Source organism: Stegostoma tigrinum, chromosome 4, assembly GCF_030684315.1.
Source record: "Stegostoma tigrinum isolate sSteTig4 chromosome 4, sSteTig4.hap1, whole genome shotgun sequence".
Classification (NCBI taxonomy): domain Eukaryota; kingdom Metazoa; phylum Chordata; class Chondrichthyes; order Orectolobiformes; family Stegostomatidae; genus Stegostoma; species Stegostoma tigrinum.
In genome coordinates, this window is record NC_081357.1 from 111273189 (window position 1) to 111298195 (window position 25007).

A 25007-nucleotide genomic window follows, 5' to 3' on the forward strand; every position below is an offset into this window, starting at 1 on the left:
ACACAATGAATGGTGTCCTCAGTGGGAAGATGTGACTTGTGTCACCACAACAACTATGGGATGGTCAATCTTCAGGATACCAGCTTTGAGATGAAACTGTTCCAGGTAAATTGGTGAGAACAAGGTCAGGTAGGTTGTAGAATCTATAGAATTTCATAGAATCCCTACAGTGTGGAAACAGGCCCTTCGGCCCAACAAGTCCACACCAACCCACAGAACATCCCACCCAGGCCCATCCCACTAATCTACACATCCCTGAGCACCATGGCCAATCTACCTAGCCTACACATTTTTGGATTGTGGGAGGACACCGGAGCCCCCGGAGGAAACCCACACAGACATGGGGAGAATGTGCAAACTCCACACAGACAATCGCCCGAGGATGGAATTGAACCCAGGTCCCTGGCGCTGTGAGGCAGCAGTGCTAATCGCTGTGCCACCGTGCTGCCCCTAAATTATTCCTTCTAGTTTCCCCTTCTATTTGCCCACTCAGGCAGCTATATCGTCAGGACGTGCCAGCGTGGTCTGCGATGGTGCATTTAAACATTTCTTGCAGTGGACATCAGAGTTTATTGCGCATCATACATCATACCTTTACCTTCAGTGCTTGGCCCAAGTGTTCAAAGTGGAAGACTGCTAATGCACGAATGTATGCCAAAACACTTCACATCAATTTTGAGGACACTTGGGGCGACTTTCTCCTGTCTGTATTCCAATATGCCATTCCCTCTTTTCAAATCGTCCTACCAATGCAAGAGGACATACCTACATTTGGTGACGAAAGAATACAGTTAGGACTATGTCAGCCTGTTAATTGACAGTTTGCAGGACAAATCTCCTCCCAATCTCAGCACAGACTGCCAAATATTTGTGAAAAACAATGTGCAAGGCCAGCTGGGCTGGGTATGTCATTGTCAACGTTCAGTGGTCTGTCGGTTTTCGAAGCTATTTGATATAACTGAGTGGTTTGCTGCAGCATTCCAGACAGCAGTTATGAGGACCTTGGAGGGCAATGCTTTGCATCTGGAATCATACATAGGCCAGACCAGATAAGGACGGAAGATTTCCTTCCCTATAGGAATTAGTGAACCAATTATATTTGTTACAAGAATCTAGTACCTTTTTTCATAGCTACTGATGCTAATACAAGTTTTTATTTCTGATTTATTTTATTGGCAGAATTCAAATTCACAATTGGCATAGTGAGGTTTGAACTAGCATCCTATCAATGTCATTCTATAATACCTATTGTTATTGAAAATGTAGCGGTTGCTGATAATAAGTCAATATATTGAAAAAGACACTCCAAATTTACCAATGTAGAACACTCAAAATAAAATCAAGGCAAATATGAAATATACTAAACAAAACAAGCTGGACTCACAGTGAAATATTATGAAGCTTTTTTCCCCCCCACAGTTAATTTTTAACAAAGCCAGTTATTATTTCTTCTGTCCTGAAGTTTAAATTTCTGAGCTCATTAGTGTTAAGGACCTATCAGTGCTGCCTGAAAAACATCAAAATAAGTTCCAGTAAAAAGTTCTTTACAGTTATTGTTGAATTGCATGATTTGAAATTACAAAAAGACATGTATTTTGCTGCCACCATGTAGAATTCACAGTCTTTCATTAAGAAATTGAATGTATTTCTTGCGGGCTTCAAATTCATCAGCTGGGCGATAATATGGAGTCCAAACTGGTTCTCCAACAAACAGTCTCATAGCTTTCACATAATTCTGCAATATAAAACAAAAGGTAAATATATGCTTGGCAGTATACAGCTTAAACATTGCGAAAAGTAAAAGTTCAGATTTTTATATCTTTCCTCATCAGAACTAAGAACAAGAAACATGGAAGAAAAAGGACACAATTTTTACACAGAGAAGAGGGTATTGATTGGTTGTACCATAACTGACATAGAGACACTGCAAGAACAGTTAACGGTCAATCTTACTTCTCAAACCTGGCAGATAGATTCTGATTGGGTCAGGATGTTGCTATGCAGCAAAGTTTAATTATCTTTATGACCCCTTTTATTTAAATGGATGCAATGTATATAAAAGAACTATTTTTATCCACATAATCAGGATCCTGTGTATTTACGTACATGTAAACACATCACACTGTGTGTAAGGCTCATGATCTTAAACTGGTTTCTGTTGTAACTCTTAGTATAGCCCAGCTTATTTAATAAATGATTTTGAATGGCAGAATCATACCTAATGGTGGATATACCTTTCTAAAGCTTGCAAGCTTGGACTAATTGAACATGAGTGACCAGCTGCCTACTGTGCATGGTCAATGAAATGTACTGTTTGACACAGTCTACCAGTCATTGCGATGTATGGTCTGTATATTTGGCATCATATTAGTGTTGATACTCATACTGCGTTGCTCATTTGTGCGGTGGGCAAAATGTCTTTTCAGCTAAACTGTAGCTACTGGGGCTTCTGAGGTGAAAATGCAAGAAGAAAGGGTTTGCTTATTTTGTATGCCTCGAGGACCACTCTATTATAGACTCAACAAATGCCCACCCACACCACCATGGCGAAACTCCATTTTGTGCTGCCACCCTGCCACCAAAACCATCCCTTCCTAAATGCAGTGCCACCCAGTCCCTCCTCCCTAGACTGTTCAGGCTCATACAGCCCTAAAGACCTGCAAGTTGTCTTAGTCTCAAATTCACTCCTTTTTTGAAATGAGCCTCCTTGCAGCATTCACTACTGTGTTCTGACACTGCTGGGAATGTTAGAGCTACTAGCCAATCAGATTGACCAACAGCACTCAACACTAAGACTTTCTCCCAATGGGGAGGGCTGCAAAGCCACATGATATAGGAGGCCATTCAGCCCATCGAGTTTGCTCGGCCATTCAATGAAATCTTGCGTGATCTGATAATGCTTAACTCCACTTTCCTGCCTTTTCCCTCTCTTCCTTGATTGCCTTACTGATTAAAATCTGTCTACCTCAACCTTGAATCTATGTAACAAAGTCCCACTCTCTGCTCATTAAAACCACTGGCAGCTTTCACACTGCAAAACAGGCCTTTTTTTAATTAATGATGGGGATGATCAATGTGCCAGCCTGCAAATTTCAGTCCAATGACTGACTCCATGGCACAGCCCAGTAACAACCCAAAGCAGTCTTTAATGAACCTGCAACAAACCTCAAAAACTATTGAGTGCAACAAAGCGTTCCTTAAACAGCACACAGTATTCACTTGCATTTCTCTCTTAAAAAAAACAGATTTCACAACGTCCTACCCACAATGGCTGCAAATATTAGAAGGTGCAGAGATTTAGCGCTGTCACTATGCACGCCAAGAGTCTCACAGTGTGACGCAGTTCAAATCGAGATCCATCATCAATCTGCAGGCGTGGAAATTGATGGTAGAATGCTGAGCTGCGTGTTCAATTACTCCCTACACTCCAGTTATTTTTCTTTTAAAGTCTTGCCTATATCAAACAATTTACAGGATTATGCAAATCTACAGATATGCCACCGACACCCGTACAAGTGCAAACCTTTGGTAGCTACGTTATTCTGGTCTCAATGATTACATTTGAGAGGAGAGTAGAGTCACTCTATTCCTGCTTTCTACAAATCGCAATATCAAATAAAAATATATTTTACCCAATCTCTGGCATGGTCAATCATATGCTATCTCCATATTAGACTTAGAATGAAAAGATCCATTAATTATGTGTTTTTACCATATGGAAAAAAGGATCCATTTATTATAAAACAAAACCCACTCAATACAGATGCAGAAATAATGGGAACTGCAGATGCTGGAGAATTCAAGATAACAAAACGTAAAGCTGGATGAACACAGCAGGCCAAGCAGCATCTCAGAAGCACAAAAGCTGACATTTTGGGCCTAGGCCAAAGGTCTAGGCCTGAAACGTCAGCTTTTGTGCTCTTGAGATGCTGCTTGGCCTGCTGTGTTCATCCATGTTCACAATACAGATGCAGAATTGCTTAACATGCCATAGACATAGGAACAGCACTGAGCCGTTTGGCCTATCAAATGTGCTCCACCATTCAACAAGATCATGGCTGTTCTGATAATCTGAATAACTCAAATTAGAAAAAAAAACATATTTCTCTCCACTTAAACAGAAAAATATTTTCAAGCCAAAGACAGTTACTCTTGAAAGCAAAGAAAGTTTGCTCTATTGAAGAACAGAAAATGCAAACACAAACTCAATGCCTGAAAACACTTCAAACAGAACAGCCATAAAACCGTGTCAGGCGTTTTCCCTGAAGTGAGTTCAAGCAACCAAGACCAGTAATTACCTGGAGCCATGTAGTTTCCAAGAAATGCCTTAAGAAAATGTTTTGATGTGCCTTTTCATCAATTTTTTTTTAAAAATCTGGGCATCTCCACAATTCTTCAAACAAAGTCCTCAATAGTTGTTAAATATGAAGCATCTTCATAACATGAGGAACTCAATGCAGTTTCTTCAGTCTGGGCAGAGCAGTAAACACTCATGATTCAATATTCAGCTACTGCAGAATGAGTCCGCACAGCTCAGCCTGTGCCTTGAGTGCATTTTAGAAATAAGACTTCTGCTACCATTGTACTAAGCAAACTTTGATACTTTAAATACACGCAAAAATCAATTTTAGCTGCTGAAAATGTGACATTTTTCACAAGCATCTGAAGATCTTGCCTCCAAATTCTTAAATTCAATCTTTTTAACACTAAAAAAGCTGTCAAGTCTGATTTTACAGCAGGTTATTCTTTTATTCCTAAAGTCAGTAAAACTAAGGAACAATATTCCTTAAAAAAAATTCCAGTGACCTTGTTAATCTACAAAAGGAGGGAGATAATCTAATTTTAGGTAGGTTGCCCTTAACTGTACATCTCCTGTGACTGGTACCTTTAATTTTCTCTTACACCCTTTTCGAAGAGGGAGGAAGACTGCAGTTTTGTGTGTCAATGTCCAGATATCAGGAAGGAATAAACAATAACAAGGAGATACAGTCATTCCTCTGTATCCATGAGGGTTCAGTTCCTGAGAATGCCCACAAACAATGAAATTTGCAAATGTGGAGCTTATTAGAAATAGGTTAAAATGGTTAAAAATATCACAGATCTGTGATTTTTGCCCACGAATTTTTTTTTGTTGTTACTTATTTTTAACAGAGTTAGGTGAATTCGTGATTCATGATTTTGTGGACACAGAGGATTTACTCTATTAGGACTGTTACACTGTCTCAAAATTCTAATTAGACATTTCGTTATAAAATTATACATGCTCTTGAACATAGAGAATTGACCATTCAATTTCCTTTTACTGGGGAGTCAGCAATGAGATTTTTAACTTGAAATTGCTACTGAAAGAGGGGTTAGTGGAAATGTTTCATGCACACAATCATCAGAGCATGGGACTCTATGTCACAGTGAGGAGTTTTAAGGGAAAATTAAACATTTGAAGCACAGGTGAACAAAAAGCAGAGCCACAAGATTCATTTGAATTACTCTCAATTAAAAACTAGTCATAACATGATGAAATGAATGACTGCTTTCTTTGCTGCTAAACCCAATGGTTCATTGCCTCCAGAATTCTTTTACATTAGGAATTTCTGGTCAATATTTGTTTCATCACACTAAAACATGATTAATCAAACATCACGAAAGTCGCAACTTTCTTAAAGGTCCAAAAGGTTGCACTTTGGTTAGTCAACAAAACGAATGCAATCTGCACCCAAAATCACACTGTTTTCAAAAGAAGTGCTTTCTCCCCTTAACTGCAACATTTCAGGAAGACCTTTTAATTATAAAAAAAGTACAATATTTTACAAATTGACTTCCAAAGTAAAGTCATATTTAAAAGTGGTACCAGCGCAATTTAATTAATGCAGCAGAAAGCGGTTTAGAACAGATAATCAATGTACTTAATGACAGCGTGAAGCTACCTCCTGCAAGTCTAGAATGACTTAAAAAGAGCCATTCCACAGTTATATTGGAATGCAGTAGTTGGTTTTAGTGCCCCTTTAAAACAAAATTGAGAATTTTTAAAAAAATGTTATTACTGATATCTTTACACACAAAGGCCCACAACCAATGCAATTAGAGAAAACTGTCAGCGGCAATTAGTTAATTTAGTAGGTGTGGACTGTTTCTGCACAATTCTCTATAAATGAATGCAGAAGATCCGAAGAAACTTTATTTACACTGCATAAATTTGCTGTAAACATCCCTTCGTCTTTTGCACCAGTTACATGAGTTTTGGGTGAATTATGTCAATGTCAACCTAGCAGGAACTCCAGGAAATACAGCCAGCCCTAATCATAGGTTCTTTTAGAGCTACGTAAATAGGTAAGGGCCACATCACACTCTCAGAACTGCTGGATCATTTGTTAAGATCATGCCAGATCTTTGATTTCAACTCCATTTGGCTTCCCATCCTCCATATAAGTTTTCAATTTCCTTAGAGCCCCAAAATCCATTAATCCCACCTGCAATGCACTCAAAACCTGAGCATCCACTAGGCCCACAAGGGTGGAGAACTGTAATGATGCACAGATTTATCTTCATCCCAGTCCTAAATGACTGTTCTTTAATCCTGAAGCTACCATCACGTCTTTTGGACACTCCAGTCCAGCAATATAACCTCACAAAACTGACACTGCTGAGTTCTCTAAAAATGTATTTGTCCAATTAGATCATGTCATTCTAAACACTGCTGCTTTGGTTCAGTACGAATTCTTCTCCACAAATGTTGGTAGAGGTCTTGGTACCACCTTCTACTTTAAAGGTGCAGAGGAACATACAGGCAGGAAAAAGGTCTATCGACTCTGTCCCACCGTGCACCATTATCACAGCTGGTAGAACATTTCTATGTCTTTTACCCACCCCATTGTCATAATCCTGTACGCTACTGAAAATCAGAAACGTACAAATCTCAAAGTTAAATGTGTTTAAAGACTAGAGCGCCCACAAACCTCTGGGTTGACAATTCTAGACATTCACATCACTCTGAGAAAAAGAATTTTTCCTCATCTCAGAGTTTTGTGACAGTTCTGAGGAAGGGTCATGGGACCCGAAATGTTAACTCAGTTTTTTCCGTCTGCTGCCAGGCCTGCTGAGTTTTTCCAGCAATTTCTGTTTTGTTTCCTGTTTTGTCATATTGTCTTACTTTTAAATTGTGCCATCTGCTTCTAGACTCTCCAATAATGATGACTTATGACCCGGAAATAGGAGTGAGAAAATATCTGATTATTTTTTAAAGGGTGGGTGAAATCTGTAATTATTTTTTTAAGAATCTCTAAAATTTCGTAAGCATTTTCACCAATTCTGAAAGGATCAATTGTCATTTTCTTGGAAAATAAGCTCAGCAATATACTGTACGCCTTCCTTACAACCTTATTCATTTGTGTTGCTACTTTTAGAGAGCTAGGGACCTAACCACAAGATCCCTCTGTATAACAATGCTCCTAAGGATCATGCCATTTATTGTAATATTTTTCTCCGGCATCTGACCTCCCAAAATTTGTCTGGATTAAACTTTGTCTGCCATTTATCTGCTCAGCGTTCCAAATGATCTATATCATGCTGTATCCATTGATAACTTTCCCCATGATCCGCAACTCCACCAACATGTCATCCACAAACTTACTAATCAGACCATCTTCATTTTCATTCAAATTATTTATAAGCATTGATCCTTGCAGAACACCACTGGTCACAGAACTCCATTCAAAAAAATACACCCTCCACAACTACGCTCTATCTTCTATGACCAAGTCAATTTTTTATCCAACTTGCCAACTCATCATGGATTCCACGTGACTTAATCTTCTGGCCTAGCCTACCATGAGGGTCCTTGTCAGATGCTTTACTAATGTCCATGTATACAACGTCTACTGTCCTCATCAAATATCGTCAAAAAACACAATCAAATTTGGGAGACAAGACCTCTCCCACATAAATCCTTGCTGACCATCCCTGATAAATCCATTCTTCTCCAAATGGGAGTAAATCTTGTCCCCAAGAATCTATCACTATGAGAGGTTCACCAGCACATGATTGCCTGGATTATCCCTGTTGTCCTTCTTAAACAAAGAAACAACATTGGCTATTCTTAGGGACATCACCTGTGGATAAGTGGATACAAAGATCTTTGTCAAGGCCACAGAAATCTCCTCCCTAGCCTCCTTCAGTATCATTGGATAGATCGCCTCAGGCCCTAGGGACATATCTATCTTTATGTTTTTCAAAAGCACCTCCTTCTTAATACAGACATGACCCACAACATCAACATACCCCTCCCTAATCTTACCACCCCGTCCTTCTCCTTGGTGAACACTGATGTGAAATCCTCATGAAGGACCTCACCCACCTTGTCTGCCTCTATGCATAAATTCCCTCCTTTGTCCATGAGTGGACCTACTCTTTTCCTAGTTAACATCTTGCTCCTTATATATATAAATTGCCTTGGGATTTTCCTTAGTCCTACCTCACACTGATATTTCATGACCCTTCTAATTTCTTGGTGAAGTTCTTTTTTGCTTCCTTTATATTCCTCAAGGGCCTTGTTTGATTTCAGTTCCCTAAACCTTACATGTGCTTATTTCTTTCTTTTGACTAAACTTCAAATATCTCTTGTCAACCAAGATTTGCAAATCTTGCCAACCTTACCTTTCATTCTTACAGAAACATGCTGGTCCTGAATTCTGATCAATTCGCCTTTAAAATACTGCCATGTCAGATGTGGATTTACCCTCAAGCAGCTGTCCCCAATCTAATTTCTTCAGTTCCTGCCTGATGTTGTTGTAATTAGCTTCACCAATTTAGCACTTTCTCCCAAAAACCAGTCTTACCCTTAACCACATTATCTTATAACTTACGAAATTATCATTACTGTTCCCAAAATGAAACTTTGATGACCTGACACCCCCCTTACAAGGTCTAGTATAGCCCCTTCACCTAATTGGACTATCTACATATTGTTTAAAGAAACCCTTCCTGGATACATCTAACAAATTCTACCCTATCTATCCTCTGGCACTACGTAGTCCCAATTGATATTGGGGAAATTAAATTCACCCATTACACCAGCCCTGTTGTTTTTACATTGTTCCTTGATCTGCTTATATACACATTCCTCTATCTCCTTCTGGGTACTGGGAGGCCTGTTGTATAACTCCATCATAGCAATTACACTTCTCTTATTCCTGAGTTCTACCCATATGGCCTTACTCAATGGAGTCTCCAAGGTGTCCTCTCTCTTAACACAGCTGTGATATTCTCTTTATTCAATTATACAACCCCTCTAACTCTTTTACATCCCTCTCTATCTCATATCAAACATCAAAACCAAGGAATGTTGAGTTGCCACTCCTGAATTTCTCCCAATCAAGTTTCCATATTGGCTATGATATTGAGGTGCCATGAACTAATCCAGGCTCTAAGCTCATCTGCCCTAAAATAAATACACTTCAAATCACCAATCTCATTGTGTACATTAACCCGGCCCTGCCTGTTCTTCCTATCAGACTTACTTGACTTAACTTAGACCTTCTCCTCAATCACTCTACAGGCTGGCCTACTGCTAGCACATGGTACATGGCATGGGGAGTAATCCTGAGATTACAACCCTAGAGATCCTACTTTTCAATTTCCTACCTAAACCCTTAAAATCCCTTTGCAGGTCCTCATCTCTCTTTCTGTCTATATCATTTGTATCAATATGGACCACAACCTCTGGCTGCTCACTTTCCACCTTCAGAATATCCTGTGTCTGCTCAGAGACATCCTTGACCCTGGTATCAGGAAGGCAACACACTATCCTAGAGTCTCGCTTGTGGCCACAGAAACGCGAGTCTGTGCTCCTGACTATAGAGTCCTCCATCACTACTGCTCACCTGTAATTCAACCCTCCCTGTTGTACAACAGAGCCAATCATGGAACCACTGCTCTGACTGCTGCTGTTGCTTTCCCCTGAGAGACCATCCCCACAAAAGGGACATTGAGGGCATATTTTTTAAGTGAGTGGTAGAACAATTAGGTGGAACATAGTTTTTCACCCAGGTTGTGGTAGGAGTCCAGAATTCACTGCTTGAAAGGGTAGAAGAGACAGAAACCCTGAACTCATTTAGAAGGTACTCAGACCAAGCACTGGGAAATTGAAATGGTCTGAATGGTTCATTTTTCAGTAGGCGCACACATAATGGGCAGTCTGTCTGTAACATAGTCTTTGCTACATTTTCTAAATGTTCTCACTGTCTGAAGATGAAGGGCAGTAAGTGAATTACTGCTATGGGAGGTCACAATGGACACAATGGGCTAAATAGCCTATGCGGTGCACTAATTCTATGATTCTATGAATAAGAAATAGTAGCCCATGAAATCTGGGTAGCCTTGACCTGGGAGCAGCATCATCAGGAAGGAAGTTATGAAATAAGCTTATGAGCTGGCAGACACTAAGGAAAGCCATAGGCACAAAAGAGAGCTATAATCGGAGAAACTGGAGGACAAAGGCAATATTGATAAATGATAGCGTCATGGTAATGTCACGGGACTAGTCATCCAGAGACTCAGGCTAATCACCTGGGGGCATGTGTACAAATCCCACTATGGTAACTGGTGAAATTTACATTCAATTAACAAATACAAATATAAAGCTGATTATCAAGGTCAACATCATGACTATCATCTATTGCCATTAAAGCCCGTCTGGCTAAAGAACCAATGTTCTTTAGGGAACAGAAATATACCATGCTTATCTGGTCTGGCCGACAAGTGACTCCAGATCTGCAGAAACGTGTTTGACTCTTAACTGCTGCTGAAGGGGTCTCACAAGCCATTCAGTTCAAGGGCAATACAGAATGGGCAACAACTGCTCACCAGCACAGCTCCTACTGCATAAAATAATTTTTAGAAGTGCCCAGGAACAGACAAAAAAGACAAACCAGACAGAAATAGAAAGAGGACCACAGAGAACTCTTGTGTGGAATACTGGAAAATCAATCAAATCTGGTTCACATTAAAGTAGACAAGACCTTTGGAAGTACTGCACAAGCTGCCATAAAAGGACTAAAACCTAAAAAGGTGTGTGAATAGATTGGATGCAAAAGAACTAGATGTTTTCCCAGAAATGGCTAAGCTGCCAAACAGGGTGTTCCTACTCAGTCAGTACTAAAGGAATTCTGGAAAGCTACAGTAGCAGTGGTTGTCGACCCAAGGGGGAGAGCGTTCACAGAGTGGTAATTTGCTGATGATAGCCATACTCGGAGAATCTTGAAGAGGAAAGCTGTTGTTGGATAGTGCTCCTGAACTACCCTGTGTGAAATGGGGCAGCTACCCACTTGCATATTTGTGTACGGGGTGATGTGACATGGAAGAAGGATAGGGGCAAATGCTGGCAAATGGGACTAGATCTGTTTAGAATATCTGGTTGGCACTGACAAGTTGGACTGAAAGCTCTGGTTTCCGTGCTGTACAATTGTGTGACGCTAAATGCCTTTCTTGTGCTGACTATTTAAAGTGAAATTTACCTCTGATTGGAAGTATCATTTGCTTCCAATTCATGCATAACTTGCAGCGGTTTCAATTCATGGTCAAGTAAAAGCTAAGAAAATGGGTATTTTCTTGGTAATTCCTTCATTTGGGAATCACTGAGTAAATTTGGCTACTTTAGTTTATGTTTCCTCCAGGGAATTGTAACAAAGCTATGTGTTGTGATTATGGAATGAGTTGCACTCCCTTTCCCTGATCTTCCTTGTTTCTACAGGTTTGAGGGTGGCAAGGCTGCGCAGACCAGAAATATCAAACTGTTGGCTGACCTCATAGTGATTTTTTTTATGGGACTTAGCACCCCTAGATTGGAAATGCAGCTTAGAATGGGAGGACTATAACAAGAGTTTAATAGGAATTTAACTCCCATTCCATCTCATTTTCAGTGGCCGCTGGTAAAGTAGGGATTTTGGAGGAGATTGGTCTCAACCATGTTGACCTGTCTCAGTTACATAGCCTGTTAAAATTCTGTCAAGCACTATACACCAGGAAAGAACAGTTCAGTAAGGTATCTGAGTGAAAACTGGCACTCGTTTCGCAACAAGGAGAAACCACTTTTGGGCATGGAATTGGGAAAAAATAGTGAGAAAGGAGAAGTAACAAAAGCAATCCATCTTCTCTATTTTCTGATACTCTACTCAACAAGGTTCTGTTCAACCAGTGGAAGCTCTTATTGCACAGAGTTTACAACAATTTAACAGTAGGCTATTATCTGTACAAAACAGCGTGAGGAGCCGATAGTTCTGTGAATGACTTAGAAAACTGAGGATACTTCAACACTCCTAATAATTATATTGCTGTTGGAAACCTTGTGGGACAATGATTCTGATCCATATCATGGTCAACAGGGAATCCCATAACATACTGTAATGCATGTCGTGAAATCAACATTTCTCAATGTCATTACTAATTTCCTTCCTACATATCATATAATACATGCAGACATTGTTATCATTAGCAAACACTATGTCAAAATGAGAACATCAAAGACTGCAGCAGAGAAGGAGTCCAGGTGAATACTAGTCAGCTGGGCTTATGTACTATATGTCCCAAAGCTCATTGAGTTTGTTTTGATGCTTTTGAGAGGCTGTCATCATCAACGGCATTAGCACCACTTGTTTAAACTCTAATGAGATCAATAAACTCAATGATGCTGTCTGATGGAGCTTACATTCTCATCCAGCGTGAATCGATGATAGATGCCCGCAGGAAGAGTTATCATATCTCCCTCCTTCATGGCAATTCGGATCCATTTGTCATCCTTATCTCGTACATCAAAGTATCCACTCCCTGCTAGGATGTAACGAATCTCTTCATCTAGGTGAATGTGTTCCTGGTAAAAGGACTTGACCTAAAGCAAAATAACATACACCTTTGATATTAAAAATAAAACTGTGAGACAATTTGATATTAAGTTTTTAAATTCACTATCATTCATTTGTCAGCGTTTTAACTTTCCAGAGATATGGTGTCATAAACAAACTCTCATGGTTGGTTCTGAGGAAGGGTCACCAGACCCAAAACATTAATTCTGATTTTTTTTTTCCCCCCACAGATGCTGCCAGTCCTGCTGAGCTTTTCCAGCAACTTCTGTTTCTGTTCTCATGATTGGTGTCTGCTCAAGCAAGGACAGTGAGCCAAACTGAACCTGTACTATTCTACTGTTGAGTGAGAGGAGTCGGGGTGTGCAGCAGAGTGGCCCAGAGGAATGGTCTGTAATTTCTCTCTATTACAGAGGATGGCTGCTTTGCTGCACGACAGTGGCAAAATTCAACCTAACAAACCATTCAGGAACCGAGGAGAGGTCGGCTCAGATGTCAGTGATGCAGTGATTCAAGCTCAGCTCGGAATTATCGGTAATTATACGTTCCCCATGTTTTGTGAGACACATTGACAATACAGGCAGCAGTTACCAGGCTGAGGTCGCTGTGCTAGGCAGCGCTATCATTTTGTATTAATTATTTTCTTTCAAAATGCAGACACCACACGTTTCAGTGTGCTGGAATAATCCGTTTGACTGGGTTCAGCAGTAACTCAATTTAGAAGGGAGAATCTTTTTTACACAGAGGAGGGTGCCAAAAGATTTAACCAATCAATCATCAACTGCTGCAGCATTGCGTTCATGTGGCACAGTGCTGACTCCTGCTGTCCACACCACCAAACAGCAGGCTTTCTCACTTCCAAGGCAGTCTCAATTTTCAAAACTGGAGTATATTTCACCAAAGAAACTGTTCAGTTTGATAACATTTTACCGGTGATCAGCATACAACCAATTACTCTGAAGTAGTAGCTGCTTTGCAGGCAATGTGGCATCACTGCCATAGTGCATTGTAAGCTCCCATTAAACACTGACAAGATAAGTGGTTCATATTGGATCGTAGCATTTGAGGGGTGAAAACTGTTGGAACACGCAGAGAGCACCCTACATTTATGCTGTTTAACAAGTACTGGAGGAGATGGACATTAATTTCAGATCATCGATTAAAGCCATAAGCAGCATTCCTTCAGTACTCCAGTGGAGTGTCAGCCTAAATTATGTGCTCTATTCTGTGGTGGGACTAAACCCCTCATGCTTCTAACTTAAAGGTAAGGGCGCTACCAATTAAGCAAAGTTGACATTAAAAGAAAAACTTGCAGTTATATAACAAAGTTCCTGTCCATTGAACATTGCAAACTGCAAAATTGCCAATAAAGTGCCTTTGAAGTGTAATCACCCCTGTAATGTAGTCAATTAGTGCACAGGAATGAGATAACATCCAGATGATCTGTTCCTTCTTTTAAGGAGGCTGAAGGATAATTAATGACTAACACACTAGGGAGATATCCACCACTCTTCTTTGAAATACATTCACAGGAACCACACATTCAGCCAGGAGGGCAGATATGTTCTCAGATTAATAACTGATTGGAAAGATCACATCTCTGATACTGCAGTGGTATCTCAGTGCTACACTACAGTATCAATTCAGAGTCTGCATTCAAGTGTCTATGGCTATATGACTATGACTAAAGATGACAGGCCTGACAGCTTGCTTGTATATTAAAAAAAACTCAATCATGCAAACCATAAAGTAAACAATTACTTTTTCCTCATAGTTTGGCATTGTGTCTTTGTGTATATTTACTATATCCATCCAGGTGTAATTCCGCTCTTTACGGATCTTCTGCAGCTCCAGGTCATCCTCAAATTTATTAGGATCCAACTGTACAGCAAGAACACATGAGTGAGCCTTAAAGTGATGCACAGCAGGAAGACAACCTATATTTTTAAAAATACTTAATGCTCAATTGGAACAACAAACACAAAAATGAACGATGGACTAAAGTCTATCTGATGAAACCTTTTCGAGTGGGAGTTTTTCTTAGGATTTTCTTCCTTGCGCTGAAATGTCAACAATATCACTGATCTTTCCAATTATTAATTAAACTATAAATGTCATGTATAGAACTATACAATGTAGAGTATTAGCAATATTACTAATTGATCTAAGTTTAAATTAACCACATCTTGATTTACAGCCCATTCACCCATAATGTGATTTTTGTGTGACCTTGCACTGTATAAAAATCAACTTATAAATAATTGCCATAGAAAATCACGTTATAGGTAAATCACTATAGAAAATCACTATACTGTACAGTAGAAAGTTCACATTATCCAAACAGCATCCTCTATTCATCAATCAAATTATAGTCAATTCGCAGTAACTAAATATACATTATAACAGAAATAGCTGTATTCCAAAATGACAGAATTTTTCTTCAAAATACTCTACCATATCTACTGTCATTTTAACCCAAATTTCTGCCTGTGCTTTCAATCCTCTTCATTTTCCATCATTTCAGCATTCTTCACTTATATGAATTTGCTTCTGATCTTCAATGAAGAAGTCACAAGAAAATATTTAAAAACTCACACTGATCCTTTAAACACTCCCCAGCCAATTAATGTCATTTTCTGTAGCGATGCAGTAAGTCTGCCACTGAAGTATATTACAGCATCGTAGTTGTACAGAGACAAAGGCAATCTTTTTAGGATTATATCCTTGGAACTAAACAGTTCCCAATTATGTTTCCCCCGGCTTGTTTTTGCTTACACTGCTTATATTTCCAGCTGTGCAACTATGAAACTTATTATATTTGCTTTCCAGTATATTTTTTCATTTCTTTGCGTCTATCCATGTCTTGTAAGTCTGCTATCACTATTCATTGGAATGTTGTAGGAATGGAGATCATTTTGAATGTAGGAGGTCAGAATATATGATGCATTCTGCCAAAATGCATTCATCCTCATAGTTCCTTGCTCTCATATTCTGAATATCATGTTCACAGGAACAAAGGCACTGCAATATGGTGATAATAAGTCAATATCCATGTTTGTCAAATTTATTTACAGAACCTAGAGACTTGCAAGTCCTGAGGAGAAGCCCCTTCTGTAAAGGTGCTCGTTTTTATAGCAAAGTCTCTTGGTATCATATCAAACATGAGAAAGGAAGCTTGCTGCTGGGCTGTCACCCTCCCATATTAATGAGTTAGTATTCTTCTATTAAAAGTAAATGCTGGAAAACTGAAAAAAAAACATAAAATACTGGATAAACTCAGCAGGTCTGGCAGTGTCTGTGGAGAGAGAAATAGATTTAACATTCCAGTATGACTCTTCTTCAGAATTGTTCAGAGGTTGTCCTCTTAAACGACATTTGGAAAAGTACATGAATAGGTAAGGTCAGAAAGGATATGGGCCTGGAGCAGGCAGGGGGGACTAGTGTTGGGATTGTGTTCGGCATGGACTGGTTGGACCGTGCTGTATGATGTTATGACTATCACTCTTATGTTGAACATCACCTTAAAGAAGAAGAGGATTGCAAGGGCATTAAATGTATCCTATATGGGGGCATCAATGTCCATTGCCAAGATTGCCTGAGACCTGAAAGATATTACTATCATATCAGACCTGAAGGAAGAGATGACAGAACAAGAAAAAAGTCTGTTTGAATTCATTCTTGTCAATCTATCTGATGTAGATGGATTCATCTATAATGTCATTGGTATAAGTGCCAGTAGCATATTACTTATGGAAATAAAATCCCACCTACACATTAAGCACAGATTTCACAACGCATGTGATACTACCACCATGTGAACAAGAATAGACATAGAATAGATTCAGCAGCTTAAAATTGGAGCTCCACAAAGCAGTGTAGGCCATCAACAATTATGGAACAACAGAGCAGAATTTGTAAACCCTTAAACTCGCATATTCCCCTATTCATCCACCAAGCATATGGCCAACCTTTGTTCAAATGAGTAGTACAGTACTGAAAGCCTAAAGTAGCCCCAAACCTCACTGAAAATCAGAAAATCTGTTGCAACAACATACCTGTTCAATCATGGATGGTATAGTTATAGTCAAGCTAAGCCATCCAACAAACAACGGTACAAAGACAGAATGTGTTGCAAACAATTAGATGGAATTTATTTATTCGCAATTTATTAACATCTTAGCCATTTGGTAGTACAGAATTTGAATATTGCTGAAGAAAAAGGCTCTCTTTGTTGGAGCATTTTGTCTTGCAGTCATCAGGGCATCCATCCAGAGGAACACCAATGTAAATGTTTTATTTACATTTTATACTGTATGCGAAGAGAGTGCAGATTGGTTGGCAAGTGCATGCTGATTGGTAGTGTCATTGCACTGAGTTGAAACTACTCAGCGGGTGCAAGCAACACTGTGTGTTGGTTCAATAGCTGCATAGTGTAACTTAGGAAAAGAACTTGGCAGAGCGAGCTCACACATGTTGGCCTTCAAAGGAGTAGGACAAGGTTCACTAGTTTCTATTTTAACGCTAGCAGCATGATTGGTAAGATATGAGTGAAGGACCTGAATTGACACATGGAATTGCAATGTTATGGCTATCACAGGGGAGTGGATGATGGAAGGACAAGACTGGCAACTCAACATTCCAGGGGGGGTTGTAAAGGAGGAGACAGTGTCACATTATTAATTAAGAAGTCGGTTACCGCAGTAAGGAGGGATGGTATCTGGAAGGGTTGTCGAATGAGGTTTGTGGATAGTCACTAGGAATAAAAAGAGGACAGTCACACATTTAAGAGGGTATTATAGGTCCCCAAATAGGTAAGAGGGATTTGAACAGCCGATGTGTAGACAATTCACTGAGGTGTGTAAAAATAATGAGGGTAATTATATTAAGTGATTTCAACTACCCCAACATTAATTGGGATGATTGTGGTATGATGGGTTTAGAGGGGGCAGATTTCTTGAAATATATTCAGAAGAGCTTTTTGTATGAGCATGCAGAAGGTCCAACTAGGATCGGTGCGATGTGGGACCTAATCCTGGGAAGCAAACTAGAGAGGCGTTCAAGGTATCAGTGGGAGAGCATTTTTGTGAAAGTGACCATGACATTTAAAGCCTGTAACAGAAAAGGAAAAATATTGTCTATAAAAAAGGGTTTTGTATCAGGGAAAGGTAGGTCTTATTAAAATAAGGCAGGAGCTGGCGAAAGAAAAGTGGGAACAACTACTTGAGGATGAATCTACAGCAGAAAACTGGGAGCTGTTTAAAAAAGAACTGGGGAAAGCACAAACCCAACATGTTACCTTTAAGGTGAAACGTAGGAGCAGCAAGTCCAGAGAAATCTGGATGTCTAGGAAAATTCAGGACTGAATTCAAAGGAAAACAGAGAAGTATAATAGCACCAAAAGGAACAAATAAGTGGAGGCCCAAGTATAGAAAATACCAGGGGGAATTTAAGAAAGCCATGAGGAGAGCAAAGACGGGGCATAAAAAGACACTGGTGGGCAAGATTATCGACAATCCCAAGATATATCTCCAAGTAAAATATGTTCAAGCTGTAGAGCACTTTCATCAAGTCACAGCTGAAGTATTGTATGCATTCTGGTTTTTGCATTATAGAAAATGTGATTGCGCTGGAAGGTTGCAGAGAAGATTCACCAAGATTTTCCCTAGATGGTCGAATTTAGCTATAAAACAAAGGGTGGATACACCCTGGTTATTTTCTTTGGAGCTTTAAAGGTTGAGGGACAGACCTGATCAACAGCTGTAAGATTATGAGAAGCATCGACAGGTTGAATAGAAAGCAGCTGCTCCCCTTAGCTGAAGGGTCAATAACAAGAGGGGTCAATGTTAAGGTGAAAGACAGGTGGTGTCCTCCTCAAGGCAACAAGTTCTGACAGTGTGGGAGCAAATTACTGCAGATGATGAAGAGCTGACAAAGAGTCATCTAGACTCGAAATAGTAGCTTGGTCTCTTTCCACAGAGAGAGCTGTCTGACCTGCTGTGATTTCCAGCATTTTTTTGCTTTCAAACACTGGCACTGTCAGGGTGCTCATAAGTAAAACAATAAATTATTTTATGCTCATGTAGTGTTCTGAATTGATCACTTGATAAGAGTTATTTTTAATTTTACCAAAATATTTCAACCTCTGAAACTGCTGGCACCTTGTAGTACTCATCACCTCCACCTGTTTTTTTCTGCTGGATCAGGGATGTTTGAGGAACCAATACTGTCACTATTGAAATAATCATGCGACAACCTAGAGATTAGTGGTAGAGGATAAAACACCATAGAGGTTTTGCACTGTTCTTAGGTAATGAGAAGGTCTATTTCATGATAGTAATGAAATACAACTATATTTGTATCATTATGAGAAACTTAGGGAGCAGGAACAGATGTATATTTGCTCAAAGCTAGAATAGAAATATTTATCTCCACGACAGACTGTGTCACATCAGTAGAAAGGATGAGCTTAATGTAACCCCTTCAAAAGTATTACTTTATATGATGCTACCTTCACCCCACTTTAAATTTGTTCCATGCAACTTTTATTTAGCTTCTTTCTTAGATATCTGTGCAATTTTGTTACATAATCAACTGCTTAGCCAGCCAGATCCTGAGAATTCCAGAAAAGAAAGTTTGACTTTAATATCAACAGTGCCTGTTGTTTCCTGAAAATCTCATCCGTCATAGTGCATGAAGAGCTCAAAACTAGACAAAAAGACTTCAGGTTGTTTGTCATGTTGTTAATTTTTATTACTCATTTGTGGCATATGAATATCAAAGACTGGGCCAGCATTTATTGCCCGTTCCTAGCTACCTTTGAGAAGACAGCCATGAGCTGCCTCTTTGAACTGCTGTCGACCATTTGGATCAGGTAAATGCACAATGCCAATAGGGAGGGAGTTCCAGGATTTTGAGCCAGTAACGCTGACGAAATAGTGACATATTTCCATGTCAAGACTGTGAGTAGCTTGGAGGGGAACTTGCAGGTGACAGTATTCCCATACATCTATTGCCCTTCTAGGTGGTAATGATCTTAGATTTGGGAGGTGCTGTCTAAGGAGCCTTAGTGAATTTCTACAGTGTATCATCTGAATCGTACACACTACTACTGCTGGTGAGTGGTGATGGAGTGACTAATGTTTGTGGATGCGGTGCTAATCAAGTGGGCTACTTTGTGTTGGATGGTATCAAGCTTTCTGGAGTGTTAGTGGAGCTGCACACATCCAGACAACTGGGAACTATTTCGTTATGCAATTAATCTGTAATTTTTTTCTTCACTGTATCCACAAAGTTATAAATGTATACATCCAGTGAATAACATATAATGGAAGAAATGAATATGTTTTATATATGGGCCTATAATGTACTTTTATGAAAAGTAGATTTTAGAGCAAGTATGTACAAAACATAAGTGCTTTTAAAGCGATATTTTGCATTGCTGCATGGAAATATGCGTTTATCTGAAGGAACTTCAGATTTTTTTGGCTAAGCCCGAGAACCAAACGGTTGGGCGATTGAGGACACGTTGAAACAAATCAATATCGGGACATGTAGAAAACTTAGTGTGAGTGGGGGTTGGTCTGGTAATGGAGGTCTGGTGCTCTGGCTGGCGAACATGTTGAACTGTGGTAATAAAGCGTGAAGCTGGATGAACGCAGCAGGCCAAGCAGCATCTCAGGAGCACAAAAGCTGACGTTTCGGGCCTAGACCCTTCATCAGAGAGGGGGATGGGGAGAGGGAACTGGAATAAATAGGGAGAGAGGGGGAGACGGACCGAAGATGGAGAGAAAAGAAGATAGGTAGAGAGGAGAGTATAGGTGGGGAGGTAGGGAGGGGATAGGTCAGTCCAGGGAAGACGGACAGGTCAAGGAGGCAGGATAAGGCTGGTAGGTAGGAAGTGGAGGTGCGGCTTGAGGTGGGAGGAGGGGATGGGTGAGAGGAAGAACAGGTTAGGGAAGCGGAGACAGGCTGGGCTGGTTTTGGGATGCGGTGGGGGGAAGGGGAAGAGCTGGGCTGGTTTTGTGCTGCAGTGGGGGGAAGGGACGAGCTGGGCTGGTTTTGCGATGCGGTGGGGGAGGGGACGTGCTGGGCTGGTTTTGGGATGCGGTGGGGAGGGGACGAGCTGGGCTGGTTTTGGGATGCGGTGAGGGGGGGCGAGCTGGGCTGGTTTTGGGATGCGGTGGGGGGAGGGGAAGAGTTGGGCTGGTTTTGGGATGCGGTGGGGGGAGGGGTCGAGCTGGGCTGGTTTTGGGATGCGGTGAGGGGGGGGCGAGCTGGGCTGGTTTTGGGACGCGGTGGGGGGAGGGGTCGAGCTGGGCTGGTTTTGGGATGCGGTGGGGGGAGGGGAAGAGTTGGGCTGGTTTTGGGATGCGGTGGGGGGAGGGGTCGAGCTGGGCTGGTTTTGGGATGCGGTGGGGGGAGGGGAAGAGCTGGGCTGGTTTTGGGATGCGGTGGGGGGAGGGGAAGAGCTGGGCTGGTTTTGGGATGCGGTGGGGGGAGGGGAAGAGCTGGGCTGGTTTTGAGATGCGGTGGGGGGAGGGGAAGAGCTGGGCTGGTTTTGGGATACGGTGGGGGCAGGGGGAGATTTTGAAGTTGGTGAACTGTGGTTGGCTCTGTAGCACATTTTTTAAAACGTGTAAACGCGGCAGCCAGACGTGCAGTTCCGCAAATTTGTGTCAACCAACAGCTCACTAAAGAGAGAGAGAGGGAGAAAATATTCGACTCCATGTGAGAAGAGCGAGGTTTGCTGGTCAGTGCACTGTTGCCCTGGCCTCACCTTCCAGTACAAGATGCCGTGTTTCTCCAGTTCCTCCAGTGTCACCGCGACGTTGGGCTGCCTCTTGTGCGGCTTGCGCTGGTCATCGTCCGAGTCGTCCATGTACCAAGCTTCTACGCCCATGGCTGGCTGCTCTTTCACGGCCTTTTCCTTTCAGCAGGAGTCGGTGCCTGCAGCAAAGCGTTGCACAGAGATCACACACCCCAAGCAACTCTCGACTCCGCTAAACGGACAGGGGGAGGGGAGCTGAAACTTCAAACCTATCCCGAAGTGTATGCTTGTGAAATTGACAAATAATTTACTCTGGCTAAATGCAGCCTCATTGATTTCGTTTGTTTCAACGCACAAAGTTTTCTTTAAGCGTGCGTTCAGAAAAGAAAATAAAAATTGCTACGATTTTTGCCAGGTGAAACATTTTTATTTAAAGAAAATAGTTTTGCTGCAACCATAATAGTGTGCATTCACATTGTCATGAAAACTGAGAGTGAAACATTGATTTTCAGATGAGTTGAGATTGAGCAACCCTTATTGGGATTTTCTAATCCTTGTAGCCAGTGTAGAACAAAGAAACCCCGCCCAACACCACTCTGTTAAAGTCTCCGTCGCGGTTTGTGCACAGCAAACTCTCACAAACATTACCGTCAGGTAGTTGAGGAAGACTCAATGGCACTGTTTGAAGAAACACAGAATCTGGGCAATATCGGATGGCCAGTAAATGCTCGGTCTAGCCATTGACGCCCTCATCCCGTCAATGATTTTTTTAAGAAGTGTGAACTGTTCCAAGCATGTTCTTTATTCACAAGTATTTGTTCGTGGGATGTGGGCATCAGTAGGTGGGCAAACATTTATTGCCCAGCCTGAATGATTCTTGTAAGGTGACAAGACTTGGGCCTCCTCCTTGAACAGCTGAAGTCTGTGCAGAGTAGGAGCACCCTCAGTGTGTCTAGGTGGGGACCGACAGGATTTTTTGAACCAGTGGCAGCAAAGGAATGGCAAAATAGCTCCAGGTATGTTGCTTGGAGTGCTGGTCTTCCCGATGCATCAGCTGCCTTGTCCTTCTAGGTGGTTTCAGTCACAGGTTTGGAAAGTGCTGTCAAAGGAGCCTTAAGTTTGTCTTACAATTCAGGTCGTCATCTGTGGAGGCTTGATTGCATATTTTCTGCTTACGTGACCACCACAATTTTGTGGAGTGTACCATTTTATGATCAGGTTCTCTGTAATCAAGTAATTTTGTTCTTAGTTCACACCAGCATATCACATGCTCCAGGAGGCCAGCAGTGAACAGGGAAGATGGGCATCCACAGAAAATGAAGAGGCAAACTGGGGCAGGCTTATGTGGAAATCGAAGGTATTCTGCAAACATTAACGTTGTCATCATAGAACAGGTGGGGAACACACTGTAGTGGGAATTACCCTCTTGGGCTGACCAGAGGCATTGGTCCCTGTCTCCCCACCTCCCCATTTCAGCCCCCTGAGTCTGCTGACCATTCACTGATGTCATGGCTGATCTACTTATCCTTAATTCTACTCTTCTGCTTTTTCTCCATAATCCTAGATTTTCTCCATAATCCTAGAACTGACTAAAAAGCTGTCTATCTCATCCTTGAATCTATTTAACTACCCACCCTCCACAGGCCGCTGAGTGAAGAATTCCACAGATTCATTATCCTCTGAGAGAAGAAATTACTCTTCATCTCTGTCTGAAATGTCCAACCCCTGACTCTGAAAGTATGCCCTCTGGCTCGAGACTCTTCCCACAAGAAGAAACATCTACACTGTCAAGTCCCCTAAGAATTTTAAATGTTTCAATAAGGTTGCCTTTGATTCTTCTCAATTCCAACGCAGGCCCAACCTACACAACTTTTGTTGTAAGACAGTCTTTTCATGCCTGGTATCAACCCAGCAAACCTTCTTTGGACTGCTTCCATTGCCAGTGTATTTATCCTTAGATAAGGGGTATAAAATTGTTCCCAGTATTCCAGCTGTTGTCTGAATATTGCTCTGTGTAGTTTTGGCAAAACTACCCAAATTTTGTATTCCACTCCCTTCGAAATAAAGGTCAACATTCACTTTGCATTTCCCATCACCTTCTGAACTTCAGCTTTTTGTGCAAACATTCCTAAATCCCTCTTATTGCAGTTTCCTGCAGTCTTTCTTTTAAATACAATACAGTCCCTCTATTCTTTCTGCCAAAGTGCATAACCATACATTTTCCCACATTATATTCTATCTGCCAAATTTTTGCCCAATCACTTAACTGCCTATCTTCCTCTGCACACTCTTTGTGTCATCCTCAGCACTTGCCTTCCCATGTGGCTACTGGCTCCCCAGATATGCGAAGCTCTCTGAGATCCAGATAGCTGTAAACATAAATTACAATTCTCCCATGTGTGCAATGGAAGATGCTACCATACATGTTCTGGTTAAGTTTCAACTTCATCTGAATTAAGCTGTGGAATTGAACCAGAGACTATTGGCAACACCAAAACAATTACACAGATGCTTAAAAGTTGTGAGTGCACCCAGTACAACTCCTTTAATAGTTTCCATTGTGCTTTGGATCAGTGTTCTAACGAAGAGTCACTGGATTTGAAACATTAACTCTGCTTTCTTCCCGCACATTTGCCAGACCTGCTGAGTTTCACCAGCAATTTCTGTTTTTGTTTCAGATCTCCAGCATCTGCAGTTCTTTGTTTTATTTGTGTACAGGAATGTAGATAGGCTGGATGTATGGACAAATGGAGCACAATGTGGGAATTTATAAAACTGTCTGTTTTGGCAGGAGGCTTAACAAATATTATCTAAATGGTGAAAGATTACAGTGCTCGGAGATTCAGGGTGATCTGGTTGTCTAGCGCAACAATTGCAAATTGTTAAAATGGAGGCACAGCAAGTAATTAGGAAAGTCACTAGAATGTTATAATGTATAGCAATGGAAGTTAGTAGAAAAGTCGGATGTTAATGCTTCAGTTATAGAGGGCATTGATGAGAACACACCTGGAGAACTGTGAACAATATTGGTCTCCTTATTTAAGCAAGGATGTAAGTGTATTGGAAGTTGTTTGGAGGTTTAATAGACTAATACTTGGAATAGGCAGCTTGTCTTGCATGGAAATGTTGGAGAGGTTAGGCTTTTATCTGCTGAAGTTTAAAAGGGTAAGAGGCAATTTGATTGAAACATATAGAATCCTGAGAAGTCTTGGGACTTGAACACAAACCTCCTGGCTCAAAGGTAGGGATACTATTACTGTACCACAAGAACCCTGTTTCACTAGAAGACATTTCTTTTACTCAACCCGTTCAGCGATAATATTACACACCTCTGCAGAAGGTGGCACTTGGACACAGACCTGGACCAGGGGTGGGAACATTGCTACAGCACT

General features: G+C 41.0%; 1 protein-coding gene across 1 annotated transcript; it reads right to left on the reverse strand.

Moving 5' to 3' along the window:
* Window positions 1-1150: 1150 nt before the first annotated feature.
* Window positions 1151-21869, reverse strand: adi1 (acireductone dioxygenase 1). Its single transcript, XM_048531888.2, has 4 exons — window positions 21625-21869; window positions 14610-14729; window positions 12698-12877; window positions 1151-1735 (listed from the first exon to the last, which is right to left on the reverse strand). Exons 1-4 carry the CDS (start codon window positions 21745-21747, stop codon window positions 1616-1618), a joined length of 543 nt encoding a protein of 180 aa, XP_048387845.1. The 5' UTR covers window positions 21748-21869; the 3' UTR covers window positions 1151-1615.
* Between the last annotated feature and the right edge of the window lie 3138 nt (window positions 21870-25007).